The sequence below is a fragment of the Lampris incognitus genome, chromosome 14, assembly GCF_029633865.1.
Source record: "Lampris incognitus isolate fLamInc1 chromosome 14, fLamInc1.hap2, whole genome shotgun sequence".
In the NCBI taxonomy this organism is placed as follows: domain Eukaryota; kingdom Metazoa; phylum Chordata; class Actinopteri; order Lampriformes; family Lampridae; genus Lampris; species Lampris incognitus.
Genome location: NC_079224.1, coordinates 38,833,761 through 38,855,337, shown reverse-complemented (window position 1 = coordinate 38,855,337; position 21,577 = coordinate 38,833,761). Strand labels below are relative to the sequence as shown.

Here is a 21,577-nt window from a genome sequence, read left to right as displayed (position 1 = left end):
GAGGACGTTTCGACAAACCCAAACACACACAAACTGCAACGACATCAGTAATACCCCCCCCCACACACACCCACCCCCCACCCAATATATGCAGACATATCGTTTAGAGGGCGGAGGCTGTCTTGCACATCATTGATAATCGCCAGTCGGCAGCCCATTCATGAGGCACCTCACACACACACCAAAAACAAATAAATAAATAAATAAACGAGTGAGGACAAATTCCGTCGTTTGCGAGCGTCCATCTCGCATCATCAGCGGTAGTGCTCACGTGGTCCGCGAGGAGCCGGCGGTGGGTGTGTCCAATAGCGTGTGGTTTCATTCATAACTACGGTGCTTACTGGGAGCCCAAATTAAACCATGCAGACAGGGAGAGCTGTCTACGAAGTGCTGCACACAGAGTCTACCGTTAGGTGAGTCTGCTGTTTTGCCTCCTCCTCCTCCTCCTTCTTCCTATTCTTCTTCTTTCCTTCCTTTCTGCCGGACCTCGCCGGGCGTGCTCATGCTTGATCTGTTGTCGTCTGATTATATAAGGGGTGTGCATTCTAACGCGCAAAGTAAGCTGGGCAACCTTTCGTTGAGACGATAAGAAAGCGCCCTGATAGACAACTTTGACAGATGCAACGACTTTTCTTTTTTATTATTATTATTATTTTGCTCCATATTATTATGCAACGTCGAAACATTGGATCCCGTCATTTTTTACCCCCCCCCCCTTTCCTACGCCGATGTAATGTGCTCCCTGTGGACCAGCGGATGCTGAAATGTGGGACAGTCCTAATCAAAAGGATGCTGCCGATGAGCATCGCCGGCTGCAGCATCTGGCTGTAGTCAGCATCCCGTAGCAGCCCCGGTGGGGAGGTGGGAGGTCCTTTACGACCAGAGATTCAGCAGCGGCATGTCTGGTAATAATCATTTATCGGCCGCGGGTCAGGCTTGTCGTGATCTCCTTCCCACATCTCCGCCGGACTGTAGGTAAACAGCCTGGAGTTGAACAGGGGGTCTGTGCTGTGCTTGGTAACGCACGGCGCGTGGTGCTGTGTTGACGGACAGTCTTGTCTCACACACACTATACATATAAAAAGAAGCACTTGTTAAAAAAGAAAATGGATTGGAAAACATGTCAAGAGGACTCGAGATGTTGCCCCCCAGCCAGTCCTCCAAGCGCCAGACCCAGGCTCTGCCGTGCAGGACTGGACCGGAGAGTTGATTCCGAGTCCGTTTCCTCACTTCCTGCTGTGAACGTGAACAGCGGCTCGGGGTAGCCTCGTGCTTTGCGATGACGCGCAGCCACAACGCAGATACGGCAACGAAATCGCTCGGACTCACGGCACCGACGGCACCGGCGAGGACGGCTGTTTGAGAAGGGGGAAAGGCAGCGGGCGGCGGGTTCGGTTGTGGCTGCAGATTGTGGCAGTCGCCGAGACGAGAGCAGAGGCTGCTGTGCTGAGACTCAGCAGCCTCTGTTGGCGGCGTCTCCCTCGCGCCACTCCAGCGACGGCTGCACGTCCGCAGTCGAGAGGATGAAGTGAAGCCTGCCGACGGTCTCACGCCTTCTTATGCAACTTTATGAGAGTTCTCGGGTCTTAAGAGATCCACAAGCCCAGTGACAACATTTATACATAAGTAATCAGCACTGAATAAGTGAGAGGGGCTCATCACTGACAGATTTCTTTCACTCCACCCATCCATCCAACTATTACCTTAACCGCTTTTTAGACTAAATGTTTTGTTATTCTGGATATTTTTGGAGGGGGAGGGGGGGCAATGAGTGTAATCTAAATTTGAAGTGTTATTGTATCAGCACATAAGAGACAGCTGGTGTCTTCTGTGGTCTCCATCGGATTACCTCATCCCAAAGGAGGCTGTGACACGCCGCTAGTAAGCCAAGCACTTCGGTAACAGAACAGGATCGCACACTGTACCTTACACAGGCAGCTGGGCTCTGTGTTCTGCAAGCAGTGCTGCACACACACACACACACACACACACACACACACACACACACACACACACACACACATATATATATATATATATATATATATATATATATAGCGCCATATGAGTAAAACAAATAACTGTTCTGCGGTTCTTCTTGGAAACGTAAGGTCTAACTGGAAGATAGGTAAACCCTTAGGACGCAAGCCCTACACACGCACGCACACGCACACGCACAGATACACACGGCTGCCCCTCTTCATCCATAACTCACTGACCCTGAGCATGTGTTCAGCATCACCAGAACAGACCATGGGTGTTACGCACAAGGGTGTGAGTGCGTGTGTGCGCGCGCGCGCGCGGGCACACACGCGTCTGCATGCGTGACTATGTATCCCCATTTTAGAAGGGCTGTTGCTGACGACTGCGTCCTTGCCAGTCTTTGTCCCGTCTTGTGTGAATGAGGTAGATGATTGTTACACGGAGCGGTTGGTGTGTATGAGGTGTTACATAAAACATGGCGGCTCTCACATGGTGCGGGAATGTGAGGCACTATCACAAGCATGTGTAAGGAATCCAATCATGGGCAGGGGTTACACAAGCCGGGTACTGCGTGAGACATTATGTTCTGTCAGCTTTTCTGTCATTCTCCCTGTCTCGTATACCACGCATCTCCTTTTCTCCCCCGCTCACATGCTTGCACAACACGGCTACACACAAACACACACACACACACACACACACATGCAAACACACACACATGCAAACATAAGCACACAAACATGGTAAAGCTCCCCCCCCCCATCTGGGGAGATTATACAGAAGGCTGCATCGTGAATAACTCGATGGGAATGATCGTTGTCGTGTCATATAGCGCCACTGACACGGGCGGTCAATAGATCCACGAGACGCGTCAGAGTTTAATCCATCTCGCCGGACACCGGAAGGAGGAGGCAGCTGCTGAGGACGGTTACAGATTTAAAAAAAAACAGCATCAATTTTACACGCCACTCATGCTTGGTAAGCGTTAGCACTGAGTTTAGACAACACGCTCCTCTTAAACTGCAGATTTGCATGGCTGCAGGGGGGGGGGCACACGTGTCTCTCTCCAAGCCTGACCGATGCCACGAGGTCAAAAGTGGTCGCCATGCAACAAAGCTGGGGTCAAAGGGCCCTGAAGCCTTTTGAGTTTTTCTGCTCTAAAATGCCACTTGTCTCAAGAAGCAACAACTCTGCACGAACCTGTTCTGCTTTCTCTGCTCCTCACCTTCTCTCCTCATTCCTCACCCCCCCCCACCCACCCCTGCAGGGTTCACTCAAGCTGACCTGGACCATGAGCAATGACTTGCCCATGCTGACAAGTCTGACGGAGAACTCCACTGTGAGTACACCGCCTCTCCCCGATCTCTCACTCTCTCTCTCTCTCTCTCTTCCTCTTCCTCTCAGTCTTCCTTTCTCTCCGACCAACCCACAGACGTACACTCTCCACACCTTTACGGCATGGCCGCTAGTTCATGCTTCTTGTACTTTGCACACAACACTACGGACAACATGCAGGGCCCCGACGGGTAGCCGGCAACACACTGAGCCGTTTCCATCAAAGCCGGCCAGGCGCAGATGTCGGCGGTCGACGCTGCAAAATGAAGCAAAGCAGCAGCGCAGGAGGAGGACGGCCCGTTCATGTGTGATGAAAATGAAACACCGCCCCGCTGTTTGTCGGGGGGGGGGGGGGCGTGTAGAGACGGAGACGCCCAGTACGCATCCAAACCTGATTTGACACACCGAAGAGCTGAGAATGTGGGCTCTGTGTTTCATTTAGCTGCCAGCTGGCCGGCCTTTGGGCAGGGAGAGCCATCTGACCCAGCAGCCATGGATATGGGACAGTTCAGGCCCCCCGGGCTGAAGGAGAACAGGACGGAGTTGACGCAACCACGTTTTGGCAATATTGCCCGAAGGCTGGCAAGTGGTTGTGCTGATTGATTGCATTGTTCCTCCTGCTTGGCTGAGCTTGTGGAAACAGCAGATTTCATTAAGCCGCAGATTTTCTGAAAACACGACAGCATGCGTGTTTGGGTGCACTTGTGCACACTTGAAGGTGTGTGTACTTAAAGATGCTGTCGTATGTTTTGTGCGCCCGACTCCATTCGGAGCCATTACTCTTACAGTAAACGGTGACCTGTGCAACGCACACACACGCACGCACACGCACACACACGCACATACACACACACGCACACACACACGGCCTCCCTCCTTGTTGCTCACCTAGTTGACCTGGGTGAGCCCTAAGGACTCAGCATAAGACTAAAGGCTTCAACTACATGCAGGCCAGCCACAACAGCATGCAGGGAAAATGAATGTGGATTATTACTTTATTATTATTATTAAATATTATTATTAATATCATCCATCCATTATCCAAACCGCTTATCCTGCTCTCAGGGTGGCGGGGATAGTGGAGCCTATTACTTACTATTATTATTATATTGTAGAGCCGAAGGAACGGAGAAGACCGTAGGTTCACACTTTAGCCGTGTAGGCAACTTTCTTTAAGCCACGGTAAATCAGAGAGACAACCAAACCACAGCTCGACTGAGCGGAGGTGGCAAGAATAATCAGAAAACTGGCTGGACAACCATAACTTAACCCTGCGTTAACCTGCCAGGGCAACCATGACTTAACCCTTAGTTCCTGGGTTGAATTCTATCCCCAATACGTGTCCACCACATGAGCCCCCCCAGAATTCGCCCTAGTAATCGAAGTCAGGCAGGCGCGGGGGGACGACAGGCCGTCCGCGGCGGCTCCGGATAACAGGGGCCGGAGTGTCTGTGGGAGGCATTGACGCGGGCCTGTGGAGGTCGGCCTGAGGAGCAGAAGAGGCAGCTCGGGCCTCCACGGGGGGAGGAGGCGGAGCCGGGGGACGACCGCGACGAGGAGGTTGGGCTAACTCCAACGGCTGCGTCAAGTCCAGGTGTGCGGGTTTAACTCGGTCCACTGAAACATGCTCGGCCGTGCCCCCAAAATCCACCACCAGGTGCTTAGTTCCCCGTTCCAGGACGCGGAAGGGGCCGTCATAAGGGGGTTGCAGAGGGGGGCGGTGTGCGTCGTGACGGATGAACACGTAGTCCGCTGACTGCAGACCTGGGGGCACCTGGGACACCGGCGCGCCGTGTTGGGCGGTAGGGACGGGTGTGAAAGCTCTTACCCCGTCCAGCAAGGAGGCTCGTTGGTCCACAGCTGACCAGGGACGCGTTGCATTGGGCATGAAATCGCCTGGGACTCGCAGCGGCGTGCCGTACAGCAGCTCCGCAGAGGAGGCTTGTAGGTCTTCCTTCGGGGCGGTCCGCAGGCCCAGCATGACCCATGGGAGCTTGTCGACCCAGTTGCAGTCCTTGAGAGTAGCCCGAAGCGCAGCCTTCATGGACCGGTGGAAGCGCTCACATAGGCCGTTCGCCTGAGGGTGGTAGGCGGTAGTGCGATGAAGCTTGACGCCCAGAGCCTCACCCACAGCACTCCATAGCTCTGAGGTAAACTGTGGCCCGCGGTCAGATGAAAGGTCGGAAGGCGTACCGAAACGTGAGACCCACGACCCAATAAAAGCCCGGGCCACATCAGCAGACGTCGTGGATGCCAGGGGAACAGCTTCAGGCCAGCGCGTAGTCCTGTCCACCACAGTGAAGAGGTAGGTGAACCCATGGGAGGGGGGTAGGGGACCAACCAGGTCGACGTGGACATGGTCAAATCGTCTCTCCGGCACTGCGAAGCGTTCCAGGGGCGCCTTAATGTGGCGGTGTATCTTAGCCCGCTGACAGGCAACACACGAGTCGGCCCACGCTTTCACGTCTCTCTTAAGTCCCTCCCACACAAACTTAGCAGAGGTCAGGCGCACGGATGGCTTACCGCCTGGATGAGAGAGGCCGTGCACAGCTTCAAATACGGGGCGTCTCCAGCTGTGCGGGACGATGGGCCTGGGCTGTCCTGTGGAGACGTCACACAGGAGGGTGGCACCTGTGTCGCTGAAAGGAACGTCCTGCAGGCGGAGCCCCGTGTCGGAGGCCCGGAGACGGAGGATGCTCGGGTCCGTGGCCTGGTCAGCGGCCATCTGTGCATAGTCAAGGCCTAGGTGGACCGCTCCAATCACTGCCCTAGAGAGGCAGTCAGCTACCTGGTTAGACTTACCAGCGACGTGCTGGATGTCGGTAGTGAATTCCGAAATGTAGGAGAGTTGTCGCTGCTGGCGAGCGGACCATGGCTCGGCCGTCTTGGACATGGCAAACGTGAGGGGCTTGTGGTCCACGTATGCAGTAAACTCGCGGCCCTCTAGCAGGAAACGGAAATGCCGGACAGCGAGCCAGAGACCGAGGAGTTCCCTGTCAAAAGTACTATACTTGCGCTCTCGGGGTGTAAGCTGGCGACTGAAAAAGGCCAAAGGCTGCCAAGCCCCCCCCACCCACTGTTCGTGAACCGCACCAACAGCATAGTCCGATGCATCCGTGGTTATGGAAATAGGCGCTGTAGGTGAAGGATGCGCTAGCAGGGTAGCCTGGGAGAGCGCAGCTTTAGTCTCGGTGAACGCACGGTCCCGCTCTGCTGTCCAGTCGACCGCCTGGTTGGGGGACATGCCTTTCAGCGCCTCGTACAGAGGCCGGATGATAAAGGCGGCTCGAGGAATGAAGCGGTGGTAGAATGTCACCATCCCGATGAACTCCCTGAGCGCACGAGCTGTTTGGGGGCGCGGAAAGGCCGCCACCGCTTCCACCTTTGAGGGCAGGGGGACTGCCCCGTCCCCAGTGATGCGATGCCCGAGGAAATCAATGGCTGTCAGCCCGAACCGGCACTTCGCCGGGTTGACGATCAGCCCATGCTGGCTGAGGCGTGTGAAGAGGGCATGAAGATGGGACAGGTGTTCTTCCTCGGAGGCGCTGGCGATGAGTATGTCGTCCAAATAGACGAAGAGGAAAGGAAGGCCACGGAGCACTGAATCCATCAGCCGCTGAAAGGACTGGGCCGCGTTTTTGAGTCCAAATGGCATTCGTAGGAATTCAAATAGGCCGAATGGGGTAGTCACCGCTGTCTTGGGGATGTCTGAGGGGTGCACGGGAACTTGATGATAACCACGGACCAGGTCGACTTTTGAGAAGACGCATTTACCAGACAGGTTTGCAGAAAAGTCCTGGATATGCGGGACAGGATAGCGGTCGGGCGTGGTGGCGTCATTTAGTCGGCGGTAGTCCCCGCATGGGCGCCAACCTCCATCAGGCTTAGCGACGATGTGGAGTGGGGACGCCCACGGGCTGTCAGAGCGGCGGATGATCCCCATGCGTTCCAGGTGCTCGAACTCAGACTTGGCAATGGCGAGTTTGGCGGGGTCGAGACGCCTGGCTCTGGCGTAGACCGGGGGCCCCTTCGTAGCAATGTGATGCTCCACCCCATGCTTAGCGGTGGGTGCAGAGAAGGTAGGCTGGGTGAGGTCAGGGAACTCAGCGAGGAGGCGGGTGAACTTGTCTGCCTCTGAGAGAGAGTTGGCTAGACCTGCATAGGCCGCTTCCCTCCGCGTACATGCGAAGGAGGAGAAGGTTAAGGCATCGACCAGACGGCTGTTCTGAATGTCCACTAGCAAACCGTAAGCGCACAAAAAATCAGCTCCGAGGAGGGGAAGCGTTACATTGGCCATGACGAACTCCCACGTGAAACGTTGTCCACCAAAACACAGTTCTACAGACCGCACGCCGTAGGTGTGGATAGGGCTGCCGTCAGCCGTCGCCAACTGGGGGCCCCGCTCCCCGCCCATGATGTCGACGTCAGTAGCAGGGAGCACGCTTCTCTGTGCGCCCGTGTCACAAAGAAATCGCCGACCGGAGATGGTGTCGAGGATGAAGAGTAGCCTGCTCGTATCGCCAACACTCATGGCCACTACTGAGTGTTGGCCCTCTCGTTTCCCGTCGGCCTGTAGTTGCAGGGGGAACGGCACCGTTTAGCTTTCGCACCAAATCGAGCGTGGTACATACAGAGTCCAGAGGGCTTGTAGCGGTCTGATGCTGTGGCGCCACCGTCGGGCCACGCCCGCGATGTCGGCGGGGGGCCAGTGAAGGTAGGAGCCAGCACCCCGGCATGGGAGGAACGTTGTGTAGCGACGAAGAATCGGTCAGCCTCCTTTGCCAGCTCACGGGGATCAGTGATGGTGGAGTTAGCGAGCGCAGTCTGGACGTGGGGCGGCATGTTGCGCAGAAACAGCTCCATAAACAGGAAACATGGCTTTTCTTGACCCAGTAGGTTTAACATCCTGCTCATTAGCTCCGATGGTTTGCCATCTCCCAAGCCCTGAATTGCGAAGAGGCGACGTGCTCTCTCCGTTGTTGACAGTTCAAAAGTTTCAAGGAGGAGATGTTTAAGTGCGGCGTATTTACCATCGGCCGGTGGGTTGGTTATGAAACCGCTTATCCTGGAAGCCGTAGCGCCCCCCAGCGCTGCCACTACGTAGTAGTACCTGGTCTCGTCTGCTGTTATGTCTCTGAGCGCGAACTGTGCCTCAGCCTGCGCGAACCATGTAGCCGCGGAAGACTCCCAAAACTCCGGCAGTTTAATTGCAACGGCGTTCGTAGCCATAATGTGTGTGGTTTCAGAAAACTTATCCGAAAACCGACGTCGGGGTCACCAGTGTAGAGCCGAAGGAACGGAGAAGACCGTAGGTTCACACTTTAGCCGTGTAGGCAACTTTCTTTAATCCACGGTAAATCAGAGAGACAACCAAACCACTGCTCGACTGAGCGGAGGTGGCAAGAATAACCAGAAAACTGGCTGGACAACCATAACTTAACCCTGCGTTAACCTGCCAGGGCAACCATGACTTAACCCTTAGTTCCTGGGTTGAATTCTGTCCCCAATACGTGTCCACCACAATATCATTATTATATCATTATTATTATTGCTACTTATTATTGTTATTACTTATTATATATTTTTAGAAATTGTAATTTATTTTTATTATTTTTTTATCATAGTTTTATATTCTTCTTCTTATTATTGTTGTTGTTGCGGTTGTTGTTATTACTTGTCTATTTTAGCAGTGTTGCTGGGGCCGGATGTAGAACAGGCCCCCGGCAGGTGTGTTCATTATTTCCGGGGTCACCGGGTCCCTGTGGTACCATGTTTAGCGTCGTCATCATGTGGTTTCGAAAGCTCAGCTTGATGACGTGTCCCTCGTCCTTTAGAAGCCTTTGAATGGTGTCTTGAACAGAGAGAACGCGAGGCGAATTGTCTTGTCCACTTAACGCCGCCCGCCTTAACACGCTGCCCGCCGCTGCTTCGGGTCCTTCATTGTATCCGCCCGCCCCGCCCCGCCCCGCAGCGCTGCCGCGTGCCCTGCGCTGCTTCTGAGCGCCGAAATTACCTCTGCAAGACCATTTGCTGGGAAAAGCAGAACAGACTGGTCAGCTGTTTTTCTCACCTCCCTCCTCTGCTCTCTCTCTTTTCTCATATACCTCCTCCTTCCTTCCTGTCTGTCTGTCTGTCTGTCTGTGTGGCCCAGTTTCAGCTCTTTGATTCAGGCCTGCATCACCTGTGTTCAGGCTCATGATCTGTTGACTGGCTGTGTGAAGGTAGTGAATATTCCACACGCCCGCCCGTCTCTGCGGGGACTTCCCCGTGACCCGGATGTGCTCTGTGGTTCCCGTCACAGTAAACCATCAACATTTCCCGATCCTGTGTCATTATCATCACGATTATTGTGTTCGATGAATATTCTGTTCCACGTGTTTGGCGGTGAAACTATTACTACCCTGTCTCATCACTACTCGGCTCCTGTCTGAAACCGAAAAGTGGTACGCAGGTTGTGTGTGTGTGTGCGTGTGTTAGTGTGTGTGTGTTAGTGTGTGTGTGCATCCTCATGACGTCACCCCTCCCTCCCTCCCCCCTTTTATCTTCTTCCTCTCGCCTTCTCCTCTGATTTCCATTTTTAGCTCGCGAAGGCCTCATTTCCCCCTCATTGAAGGGGAGCAGGGAAATTGAATTAAGGGTCTCATTGACGTTTCGATTAGCATCCCCGCGCTCCCTTAGCCGAGACTGAGAATATTAATCAGAGGGACAACAGCAGAGAGGGTGTTGCGTGTGTGTGCGCGCGTGTGTGCGTGTGCGTGTTAATACTCGTGAAGGCGTGTTGTGTGTATGAATATGTCAGTATGCGAGCGAGTGAGAATCGTTGTGAGGAGATAGGGGGGCTTACAGCGACTTGCGCTGTTGATTTAATTCCTTAATAAATATTACAGTACTTAGCTGACAGTGTAATGTGAAAAAAAGACATTACTCATTGCTTCTAACTCCAGTGGGAGAGCGATCATTTACTTTTCCGGCCAGACTAATGTAGTCGAGATGCCCCGGCCTGCACAGCGGATGCCATCCTCTCTCTCCCAGAGACACACATGGCTGCGGGAGAAGGAGACGTCCTCTGTTATTACACATCTGATCTCTGCTACCAGCGCAGAATCAATGGCGGCGTTTCAGTGACGTCATCGTGTTGTTCCAACACTGACATAACTTGCATTACCTTGCTTAGCAAATACATCAGCAGATGCTATAAAATATTAATAACCGTCTTCTAATCTTTAAATGACTGCTAATAAAAGCATCGCAAGCCTGAAGGTTAGCTTTAGAAACTAAGTCCCAAATCTGGTATCTATCTATCTATCTATCTATCTATCTATCTATCTATCTATCTATCTATCTATCTATCTATCTATCTATCTATCTATCTATCTATCTATCTGTCCTCTCTCTCTCCCCATCTATCTATCCTCTCTCTTCCCTCTCTATCTATCCTCTCTCCCCATCTATCTATTCTCTCTCCCCTATCTCTACATCTATCTATCTATCTATCTATCTATCTATCTATCTATCTATCTATCTATCTATCTATCTATCTATCTATCTATCTATCTATCTATCTATCTATCTATCTATCTATCTATCTATCTATCTATCTATCTATCTATCTATCTATCTATCTATCTAACTATCTAACTGTTGAAGGGGTAACACTACATTACCATCCCATCACACTCTGAATGTCTTATCAAATAGAAAAAAAAGAACATGAGTGTGGACCCTTAATTTCTTCCTCACCCTCCTTTAGCGGCCATGTTGCTGAGCAGTCGTCTGAGTGTGTCTGAAACGCCACCGACACTGCAGAAAAGTGTCTGTCAGTGTCGTCACTGGCGGACCATCTGAATCGTCATCTTCAGGGGCATTCGCCACGAGCCCTGTATGCAGTGGCGTTACTGACATTTTTTTAACTTCCTTTCTTTCCTCGTGCAACGTAGAACATTTCTATGTAGCTCAGCAGAGGTAGCTGCGAGCTGCAGAGGACCGCAGTGGAAATAAGCTCCGGGGTTTATTATGTTTTTATCCTCCGCGATTTTACTGTGCGGAGTGTCTGCAGTGCAGTGTTATGCGCACTCCATTCATTAAGTAAACTCATTCAGGGGCGTCCGGGGGGCGTGGCGGTCTGTTCCGCTGCCTACCAACACGGGGATCGCCGGTCTGAATCCCCGCGTTACCTCCGGCTTGGTCGGGCGTCCCTACAGACACCAATTGGCTGTGTTTGCGGGTGAGAAGCCGGATGTGGGTATGTGTCCTGGTCGCTGCACTAGCGCCTCCTCTGGTCGGTCGAGGCGCTTGTTCGGGGAGGGGGTACTGGGGGGGGAATAGCGTGATCCTCCCACGCGCTAAGTCCCCTTGGTGAAACTCCTCACTGTCAGGTGAAAAGAAGCGGCTGGCGACTCCACATATATGGGAGGAGGCATGCAGCCCTCCCCGGATCGGCAGAGGGGGTGGAGCAGCGACCGGGACGGCTCGGAAGGGTGGGGTAATTGGCCGGGTACAATTGGGGAGAAAAAAAGGGGCGGGGGATTCATTCATTCAACCAGGAAGTACGTGTAGCGTTCACGTTAAGACCGTCCTCCAGTGACGTCATCGGCGGACAGTTTTCTGCACAATTTCAGCAACATTTCACAGACACAGAAGTCTGCTCAGCATCATGGCTGCTAATGGAGTGTTGTCCATGCGCCATATAAATACAGATAATGTTGAAAATTGTGATTTTTTTCCCCCCCTTTTAAGAGTTTAGAGAAAGAAAAGCACCGGACAGTCATTCCGAGCCGTGAACAAAGTGACACATGTTACTGCTGACGTAAGCGAGCGCGTCAGAAGCGCTTACGAGGGCCCTGCTACTCGTTTATTAATCACCCTTTACACCTACTCATTGTTAAGCTGTGCTGAAAATACCACTCGGCTTGGCACGTAATCAAACCCATCAGAGCTCTGAATCTGTTCTTTTGGACGGGGTGCCCCCCCGTGCCCCCACCCCACCCGCCTCCCACCCACAGGATGTGCCTGTGCCTGCGGGCCGGGTGGAGAACTACGTCCTGCTGCTGGTGCTGCTGTGTGTGTTCGCCGGGGGAACGCTGGTCCTGCTCTCCCTGCTGCTCCTCTTCTGCCATCGCTGCTGCGTGGGCAGACGACGCTACTCCAGGTAGGAGGAGACCCCCCCCCCAAAAAAACAGTACCCCCCACCACCACCACAAACATCTACCCTGCATGCATGTAGGGATTACAGAGCACAGTGGTGTCCCAACAACGATGATTACAGAACCGGATCGTAGGATTTGGCTGTCATGAATGTGACTATATTAGAGGGAACTTGGCTCTCGTGCTTATGTTTGATTGATGTTTCAGACCCAACATGTCATTTGTGGGGCTGTTGAGAGTCTGAAAGGCTGGTGAACGCATGTGGTGTTAGGAAGGCAGAGCTGTTCAGGTTTTCCCTCATGTACCTGCACCACGTTTAGTGTGTGTGTGTGTGTGTGTGTGTGTGTGTGTGTGTGTGTGTGTTTGCTCAGCAATATTTGTGAGGACCAGTTCTGAGTTTTTAGCCATAAGAGCAAGGACACTTTTGCAAAGTCAGGACATTTTAGCCGTGCCTCACTTCTTCAAGGGACTGATTTAGGGTTAGGGATTGACTTTAGGGTTAGAGTTTGAATTAGGATTAGCCACTAGCCACTAGCCATTAGGCGAGAGTGAGATGGTTTGGACTTGTGTGGAGGAGAGATGCTGGGTATATTGGGAGAAGGATGCTGAATATGGAGCTGCCAGGGAAGAGGAAAAGAGGGAGGCCAAAGAGGAGGTTTATGAGAGAAAGATGCAGAGGACAGGAAGAGATGGAAGGGGATGATCCGCTGTGGCGACCCCTAACGGGAGCAGCCGAAAGTAGTAGTAGTAGTTAGGATTAGGATTAGGATATGGTTAGGGTAAAGGTAATGGATAAGGTCAGCCATGTAGTTTTGATGGTTAGGGTTAGGGGCTTGGGAATGAATGAAGTCCACGAGGGTCTCCGAAAATATGTGATGTTCGTTTAAATGACTTTGTAGGAAGCAGGTAAAACACACTTTTCTTCTTCTCTACCGCTCTTTCCTCTGCGAACAGAGCCAGCGATGACCTTGAGAAGACCAACACCACCTATGTGGACGACTCCCAGCCCACTCAAGGTGAGACCCGTTTAGGTCAACTCTTGCTTTCCCGCCATGCACTCCTGGTTTTCACCACAGTCACCGATTCCCTTGTCTCGCATCTTTCTCCTTCCTCTTCGTCATTCAGAGATTACTATCCGTCTGGATGAGTCAGACGCGCTCTCTGCGTCGAGCTGCCACGATGGAGAGACGGAGCGGTTCGTCTCTACGGGCTCGACCGGCCGCCGCGTCTCCTTCAATGAATCTGCCCTCTACGAACAGGACAGGACGACGCAGGACAAGGGGCGCAGGTACAGAGGACGCTGCCGGCCCCCTGGACCAGACGCATGAGCCGCCATGTTTGGTGCAGCATTAGGCACCTGTAATCTATGTGGACTCGGGAACGGGCTCATTTATTTCGGATGTGACGCACCTCATGAACCTGGTTTCAAACTCACTCATTCGCTGGCTGAATTTGATAGTCTCACGTTTATAGCATGTGTGTACAGTTTCGAGGATGGGGGGGGGGTCGCGACCCCTCCAAATATCTTTGTGAGTGAGTGCTTCAAAAAGTACATAAAGATAGGGCATCCGGGTAGCGTAGCGGTCTATTCTGTTGTCTACCACCACAGGGCTCGCCAGTTCGAACCCCTGTGTTATCTCCGGCTTGCTCGGGCGTCCCTACAGACACAATTGGTCGTGTCTGCGGGTGGGAAGCCGGATGTGGGTATGTGTCCTGGTCGCTGCACTAGCGCCTCCTCTGGTCGGTTGGGGCCCCTGTTCAGGGGGAAGGGGGAACTGGGGGGAATAGCCCCACGCACTACGTCCCCCTGGTGAAACTCCTCACTGTCAGGTGAAAGAAGCGGCTGGCGACTCCACGTGTATCAGAGAAAGCATGTGGTAGTCTGTAGCCCTTCCCGGATCGGCAGGGGGGGGGGGGGGTGCAGCAGCGAATGAGTGGGGTAATTGGATAGTTACAACTGGGGAGAAAAAAGGGGGGGTACATAAAGATGTTAAAGACTTACATATTTAAATTAACATTATAACGGTCATTGGTAAGAAAATTGGCAAAAAAACATTTTTTTTTGCAGCCCCACCACTATTCTGTCTGAGCCTCTCCCTTGAATTCTCTCTCTTGGCACTGCCCATGTGGTTTCATTTGAAGTAGGGTTTCATTAAAACGGCTCGTCAGAGATGTGAGTAAGACTCTTAACGACTCTTATTCAGCTAAAAAAAAAAAAAAATCAAAATCGATGTATCGGGGATGACTCCCGCTGCTTTCTTAAAGAGTATTTACACACAAGACACTTTCGAGGAACGATCATTAGTAATGAGGATGTGATGAACAAGCAGGTAGAGACATTCGTTGTTCATTTCACGCGGATAACAGTTTAATAAGTTCAGTAAATGGCATCACTTTACTGTAATACAGCCTTTAAAACCGGCACATTTGTTTTATTACCATATTACGTTAACTAAAATCCCAGATGATATCAATTCTCATATCACAATATCGATGTCGTCCAGTTCTAGCATGCTGAAGGGGGGAAAACACATCTATTTTACAATGTCAACATTAAAAATCCAATCAAGATATTATCCAAATAATATGCAATATTAGCTACTCAGTTGAAAATGCACAATCAATACAAGACATACTTCCAATGACAAAATTGAAGACAATAATCCTGTATCGTTCTGTTGACAACAAAGTCACACAAAAGTTGTGCATCACATCTGTGAGACCGTGTCCTTGTTATCAAGCATAACCAGAATGATTAAAAACTGGATATGTAATTGAAGAAAAGCGCGCATTGTTTTCCTTATCCTTCTATGTCAGGTATACCCTGACAGAAGGGGACTTCCACCATCTGAAAAAAGCACGGCTTACCCACTTTCACCTGGCCCAAGCCCCCTCCGCCCTCAAGATCCTCACCATCATGGAGTGCGAGTCCACAGAGAGCAGTACTGTCAACATCAGCGAGAAGTCAGCGCCCCCGCCGCCCCTCACCATCTACCAGGTAAAGCGGCATCTGAGACCTGACAACTAACCTCTGAATGTTTCTCCACCTGCTCGAATCGGTTGTTTTACAGTTTCCCTCGTCTGCCCAGCCTCCTGAGCGAGGGATGCCCACCGAGCCCTTGGACTGGATGGGTCAGAGCATTAGTGGAGGCCTTCCCGGAGACCGGCACCACTCCACTGTCCTCGACCAGACCCCTGGACAGACCTCGCCAACCATGAAATCACAGCACACACGCTCCCAGACGGTGAGTTTCACAAACGTCAGCAAAGACGGGGAGACGAAGGTTCCTTGTACTCAGTTGGGATTTATTTGGTTTGCTTTTCTCGGATTATTGATCCTTGCATTCTGATCTTTAAACTGATGTATGACACAAGATGAGAGAGCAGGATAAGCGGTTCGGATAATGGATGGATGGACGTTTGAAATATTACAATGCCAACCAATGAGATCTTCTTCCTCAGACAAAAATCAATTCCTTTGTTTTATGGGTCAGCAGCTCAACTGTTACATGTGCCAGCGTTGGTGAATATTTTGCCAAAGTTTCTGTAATTCAACTTTGAAATCATCTCTGGTATGGCTGGAATTTACAATGTTTTGGAATATGCTCACAGAAAAAATATTTATCTGAAATTTCTAATGTATATTTTATTAAGCTGTGTGTCATGGATACACCAGCTACTAGCCTTGTAGTCAAGGCCATCCAAGGCGAGGCCAACTCTATGGGTGAGGTGAGTCCGAGTCCAAAGCTTATCAAGTCCAAGTCAAGTCCAAGGCTTGAAGATAGCGAGTTGGAGTCAAGACCAATGGGGCCAAAGCTTATGCAAAGTCAAATTAAATACCATGACTGTAGTCTGTAGTTGCGCTTTATTGATCTCCTCAGGAGCAGTTTGATATTTATTTCAAAAATAAAATCTTGCACTTGACTGTTCTTGAAAAATCATCACAAGACAGCACTATCCAAGACCGAGTTAAGTCTGTGTTATAATGCTGTGAAGTCCAAGATGAGACCAATGCCTTTAAAATACGGACTAGAGACCAACTCCATACTCGAGTACTACAACCTTACTAGCTACTTCACAATGCACATTCCCTCATTATTTCAATGCAATTGTAGATTGAAGATTTTACCAATTCTATTATAGACATGCAGAGATGTGACAGACTCCCACAGGCTCAGCCCACTGATGCTTTGTGACATGAATTACCAGCGGCACCAAGTGACAACCTTCTGACAAACTTCTGTCCCCTGAGGTCTCTGACTCTGCTTGTCAAAATTCATCCCGACTCCAACACTGCTTCAACCCTTTCACTTATACCCCATCACCTCCCACTTCCTCTTCTCCCCCTGTCTTTCATCATCTCTTCTGACAGATGGAGGCTGTTGGGGACAGGGGAGAGGGAGAGGGGGAAAGGGGGATTAGAGGCGAGAAAGAGGTGTCTCCAGTTCCAGGACAGACTTCAGTTCTACACTTCTTCTCAAAACTGCGACGCCACGCCAGTCTGGAGGGGGCTGGACCTTACTTCAGGAAGTGGAAATTTGACAGTAGCCATCGGGCTGCTAGTCTTGATGCCAAAGGTTAGAGATGTTTGTCTGATTTGGTTAAGAAAGATCTGCTTTGTTGACCTACAACATGCAAAACATGCAGAAAGAATATGTGGGATATAAAAAGCATACCAATAAAAAATATTAAAAAAAACAATGAAACAGTGTCATAGATGTGAAGCAGAACTATTGTGTGACTTTGTTGTGAGCAGACCAAATTTTGCAATTAGATGTAGATCTAGCATTGACTTCAAATTTTCGGTTGAGTAGCTAATGTTGCTATTTAACTAATATCCTGATTGGATGCTTAGCACTGACATTGTAAAATAGATGCTTTTTTGCCAGTTCAACAGTGCTAAAGTTAGCTTGTCTGATAAGTTTTTAGCTAGCCAACAACCCAGAAAAGCAAACTGACACATCTGAAACACTCACAAAGTCTAATGAAAAGACTGATTTGTTTAAGCAAAATTAAAGGTGATGGAGCACCTCTTATTTGCGCATCTGTCGATGGTGTTTCAGTGAAATCCTACCTTGAATGAAACCTCGTGGACAATACCAAGTAATAGAATACGAGGGAGTGGTTAAGAGAGAATAGTGATGGGGGTGCAGAAAAGATATATTCATCCAATTTCCTGAGCAATGAGGATTATGTTAATAGGGGAAAAAAACAAAACAAAAAATCGTTAACATCACACAACAGCATTTATTTTAGAGGAACTGTATCTCCCCTCAAATCTGTGCAGATGGTACAACTAAACACGAGTGTCAGTTTGTGAACAAACCAGCCGAGTCAATGAGGTGTTCTGCATCTAAAAGAAAAATTAAATCAACAAATTGTGTTTGTTTGTATGCACATGTTTTTGATTATACCAGGATCTCCCAAGAGAAGGCCATTCCAGAGACAGAGAGCTGCCAGCGAAACCACTGACCAGATGGAGGATGACTCCTCGCCTCTGAGAGATGACTTTACTCTGCCTTTCCCACACACTTCCATCCAGACCAACGGTCTTCAGTCTCTCTCTGCAGGCTCCTTGTCTCACTCCACCACACCGGCCTCACCCTCAGCCTTCCTGAGCAGGTAACACTTTCAAATTAAAGTGTGGGTGTAAGCAATCCTGGGGGCAAGTTAACAAGAGCTAACCATATTTTGAAAACACTCTGTAAAAGAGTCTGCCCCCTCACTTCTAAAAGCCTCATGGACGCACAAACTGATTGATAGCAAGTAGGTACCAATGGAGATACCACCTTGCAAAGAATTCTCCTGATTGGCTGATAAGGATGACATATTTTCTGTTTCTCCATTTGTGCAGGCTAGAAGTCGAGGCCATGGTGGAGGTAGTTGGCAGCAATGGCATAAAGCAAGAGGACATCCATTCACCGCCAGATGATGTATTTGGCCAGAGGCAAGAGGAAAGCACAAGAGAGGAGACAGACGGGACAGGAGTAGTCACAGACACCAAGAAGCAGCCAATGTCAGGCACAGTCAATACAGCGTTATGGTTGGCACCAGGAGATGATGAAATAGAAGATGACTTGTTTGAAGCACAAGAACAAGGGAGCATCACAGAAGTGGGAAATACTTTGAGAGAAAATAAATTCCCTGAGGCCAAGTTAGACCACGTGACTTCAGAAGTGATGAAAGAGGATGAGGCGGGAGAGGACGAAGGAGCTGGTGAAGTGTTGGAAGCTGGGGCCAAGCCAAGGGCTGACTCTGGGTCATCTCTCAGCTTCATGGTTCGCCAGGAATGCTCCGAGGTGCCTCCCTCTCTGTATAGAGACATCTGGAGCTTGCGAGCCTCTCTGGAGCAATACGCCTCCTCAGACCAGAGCAGTACGGATCGGGAATCCATCCGCAGCGATGCTGACAGTATTTCCTCCCTAGGGGGTGCCGGAGCTCGTTCCGGCCTGGTTAGCTGTCTGTCCCAGGACCTGGATGATGAACCTGAGGGGGAGGGGGAGGGAGAGAGGTTAGAAGGGGGAGTGAGAGGTGTGCCAGGTGGGGATGGCGCAGGGGAGGGCGACGCAGGAAACCGTAAACTCCTTCAGATGGACAGCGGCTATGCCTCAATAGAGGCCCCATCCAGAGCCCCTGAGGAGCTGCGGCTGTTCGGAGCTCCCGGGGGCTCCCGAGGGAAGACAGCATCTGAGAGGAGGTTGTTCTTCAGCTCTGGGAGAAAGGGTTCCGTGTGTGAGAGTTTTGAGGCCAAGGTGCTCCAGGAGGAGCTAGAGGATGAAATGGCAGACAGCACTGAAATAGACGAGAAACCACCACAGGGCCAGTCTCAGCTTCTGAAACTTGTTCATCCCCAGAAATGTCAAGACCCATTACAGCTGCTGTCACAGCCAACCTCACCACTGCTGAAACAGCATCAGCCCTCATCACAACCCTCACCTCATCATCGCCCCCGCCTACGTCGCCGGGACTACAGTATTGACGAGAAGACAGACGCTCTCTTCAACGAGTTCCTCCGTCATGATCCGCGGTTTGACCAGCAGGATTCGCCACCGCGCTCCCGGCACCGTTCCAGGGTCCACCTCCGGAAGCAGTGGCAGAGACACAAGCAATACAGCGACCCCGGGTCAGGCACAGCGGGCAGGTATTCTCCCTCTTTGGAGAGACAAAGATTCATGCCTCTACGCAGGGGAGACAGCGCCGGTTATCCATTGGACACCAGGTATCACAGCACACTGTCCCGCATAGCCAGCGCTGCTGATGAAGAGGCCAGTGAGGTATCAGGTTGTGAGAAAGCAGCCAATGAGGGGGCGGAGAATGTGGATTCAACTCGTGAGAGAGGTACATCAGAGGCTCCAGACAACATTGCCAACACAGCCTCCAAAGGTGACAACAAGTTAGGAGACTGTTCAGCCAGTGGGGGCCATGACAGCTCCGTCTCTACAAATCTGGGCACAGCCAGTGAACTTACGGCCCGTGAAAGCACAGCTAGTCAACTGTTGGGCACAGTGAGCTCAGAGGCCATTTTTATGGACCCGAGAGTCGACAACAGAAACAACAACAGTAGTCAAACCATTCAACCAGTTGTTTCCCCGACCAAAATCCACCCTGCCTTCACACAAAGCACCCACGTGGCTCTTTCTGACCCCCCCAGTCTCCCTCAAGCCCCCTCCATCCAAGGCTCCATCCTACAGGACCAGAACAACGTGACAGACAAGCTGGCGGTGTCCCTGGAAGAGAGGCTCTACACCGGATTGAGGAGTGCGGAGCGGCGTCTTGGCCAGGGAGGGACAGAGTGTGTGGTCACTGTGTCGCAGGCTACCTCTCCTGGCCACCATCCCGCATAGCCAATTTAACGCTCTTGCTACCCCCTTTACTATCTGTCGACTTCCATGCCGTTTCTCTATAGCACTTTAAAGAAGTCCTGTGGTAGCTACCAGGTAAATCTCAGTGCATTCCTTACACTTGGAAAAATCCCCAAATTGTTTTGAAAACAACCTAGTGGCCGACGCACTCTTACACATATATTCTGTAGGCCAGTTTCTTACTGTCGACCAGTCTCACATCTCTTCCAGCGCTCATAAATATGACTTTATTCCCACTGTGAAGCAATGTGACTCCCTCCCCATTCTTCCAAGTAACATCATTCCACCATATGCACTCATTACAAAATTCAAAAAGAAAGTATGTAGAGCTATATCATTTTGGTGTCATCCTTTGAAATATGTTTCCAGATGTAAAACTGTATGATTTTTTTTCGCATGCTATGTGTAAATAATGTGAATGTGAATACTTGAGTTTTAAACTGGAAAAAAAGCACCTTGATAGGAAGAAAGATAATAACGTACCTTTTCTTTAATCCATTTCTTTCACTTCAAACCATATCCTCCTCAAGTGTCCTTCTCATCTTAGTTACAATTTGGGTGAATCTGTACTTAATGGGTACCTCACTTTCTGCTACAGCATTTATATCAATGGTCTATAATAACATGATCCACGTGAAACAAGCGACCAGCTCTGTGCAGTCGTGTCTTACTTGACGCCATACCCAGTCAAAAACTGACCGTTTTATCACCAGAATCAGGGCAAACATCGAAAATGACCAGGAAAACAAAGCGGAACAGGTTGTGCCCCAAGACTGACCCCGAATAAACAGAGCGCATCGCTTTCCAGCGGCGATATTCAACCTACTTTTAAACGGGCGCCATTGCTCTTCGCGCCCGGTTGTGCTCACGTGACTTCTTAAGGGAGGAAGTGCTTTCAGAGAGCTTCCGGCGGGGGGGGGGGTGAGGTGAGCTGAACGTCTCTCCCCCCCGAAAGCCTGATCACAATGAGGAATAACGCCCGGAGGAGATTAACAGACGACACTTAAAATGACCGACCAGAAATACGAATAATACGAGTTTTTCCCGAGTTGGGGCGGAAGGTGAAGTGATGGCATGAAAAAGATTAATTGAAATTCTCCACTTGTGGAGTTTTCTGCCCCGGAATCCCTGTGGGAAAACTGACTCACACCGCCGCGTTACTTGTACATCAACGCCCCGATGCAACGACGCGTCACAGCGCGTCATCGGGGCCTAAGCAGCGGAACTCAGCGTGAACGTCCGGCGTACTGTAC

General features: G+C 50.8%; 1 protein-coding gene across 1 annotated transcript; it reads left to right on the top strand.

Annotated features, from left to right (window-relative positions):
• The first annotated feature begins 378 nt into the window (after window positions 1–378).
• On the top strand, window positions 379–20,306 carry LOC130124439 (uncharacterized). The gene is made up of 10 exons (XM_056293893.1): window positions 379–413; window positions 3,251–3,322; window positions 12,321–12,466; window positions 13,417–13,478; window positions 13,588–13,750; window positions 15,280–15,460; window positions 15,534–15,707; window positions 16,835–17,039; window positions 17,880–18,084; window positions 18,317–20,306. The coding sequence occupies exons 2-10, from the start codon at window positions 3,275–3,277 to the stop codon at window positions 20,304–20,306; spliced, it is 3,174 nt and encodes a 1,057-aa protein (XP_056149868.1). The 5' UTR covers window positions 379–413; window positions 3,251–3,274.
• The last annotated feature ends 1,271 nt before the right edge of the window (window positions 20,307–21,577 follow it).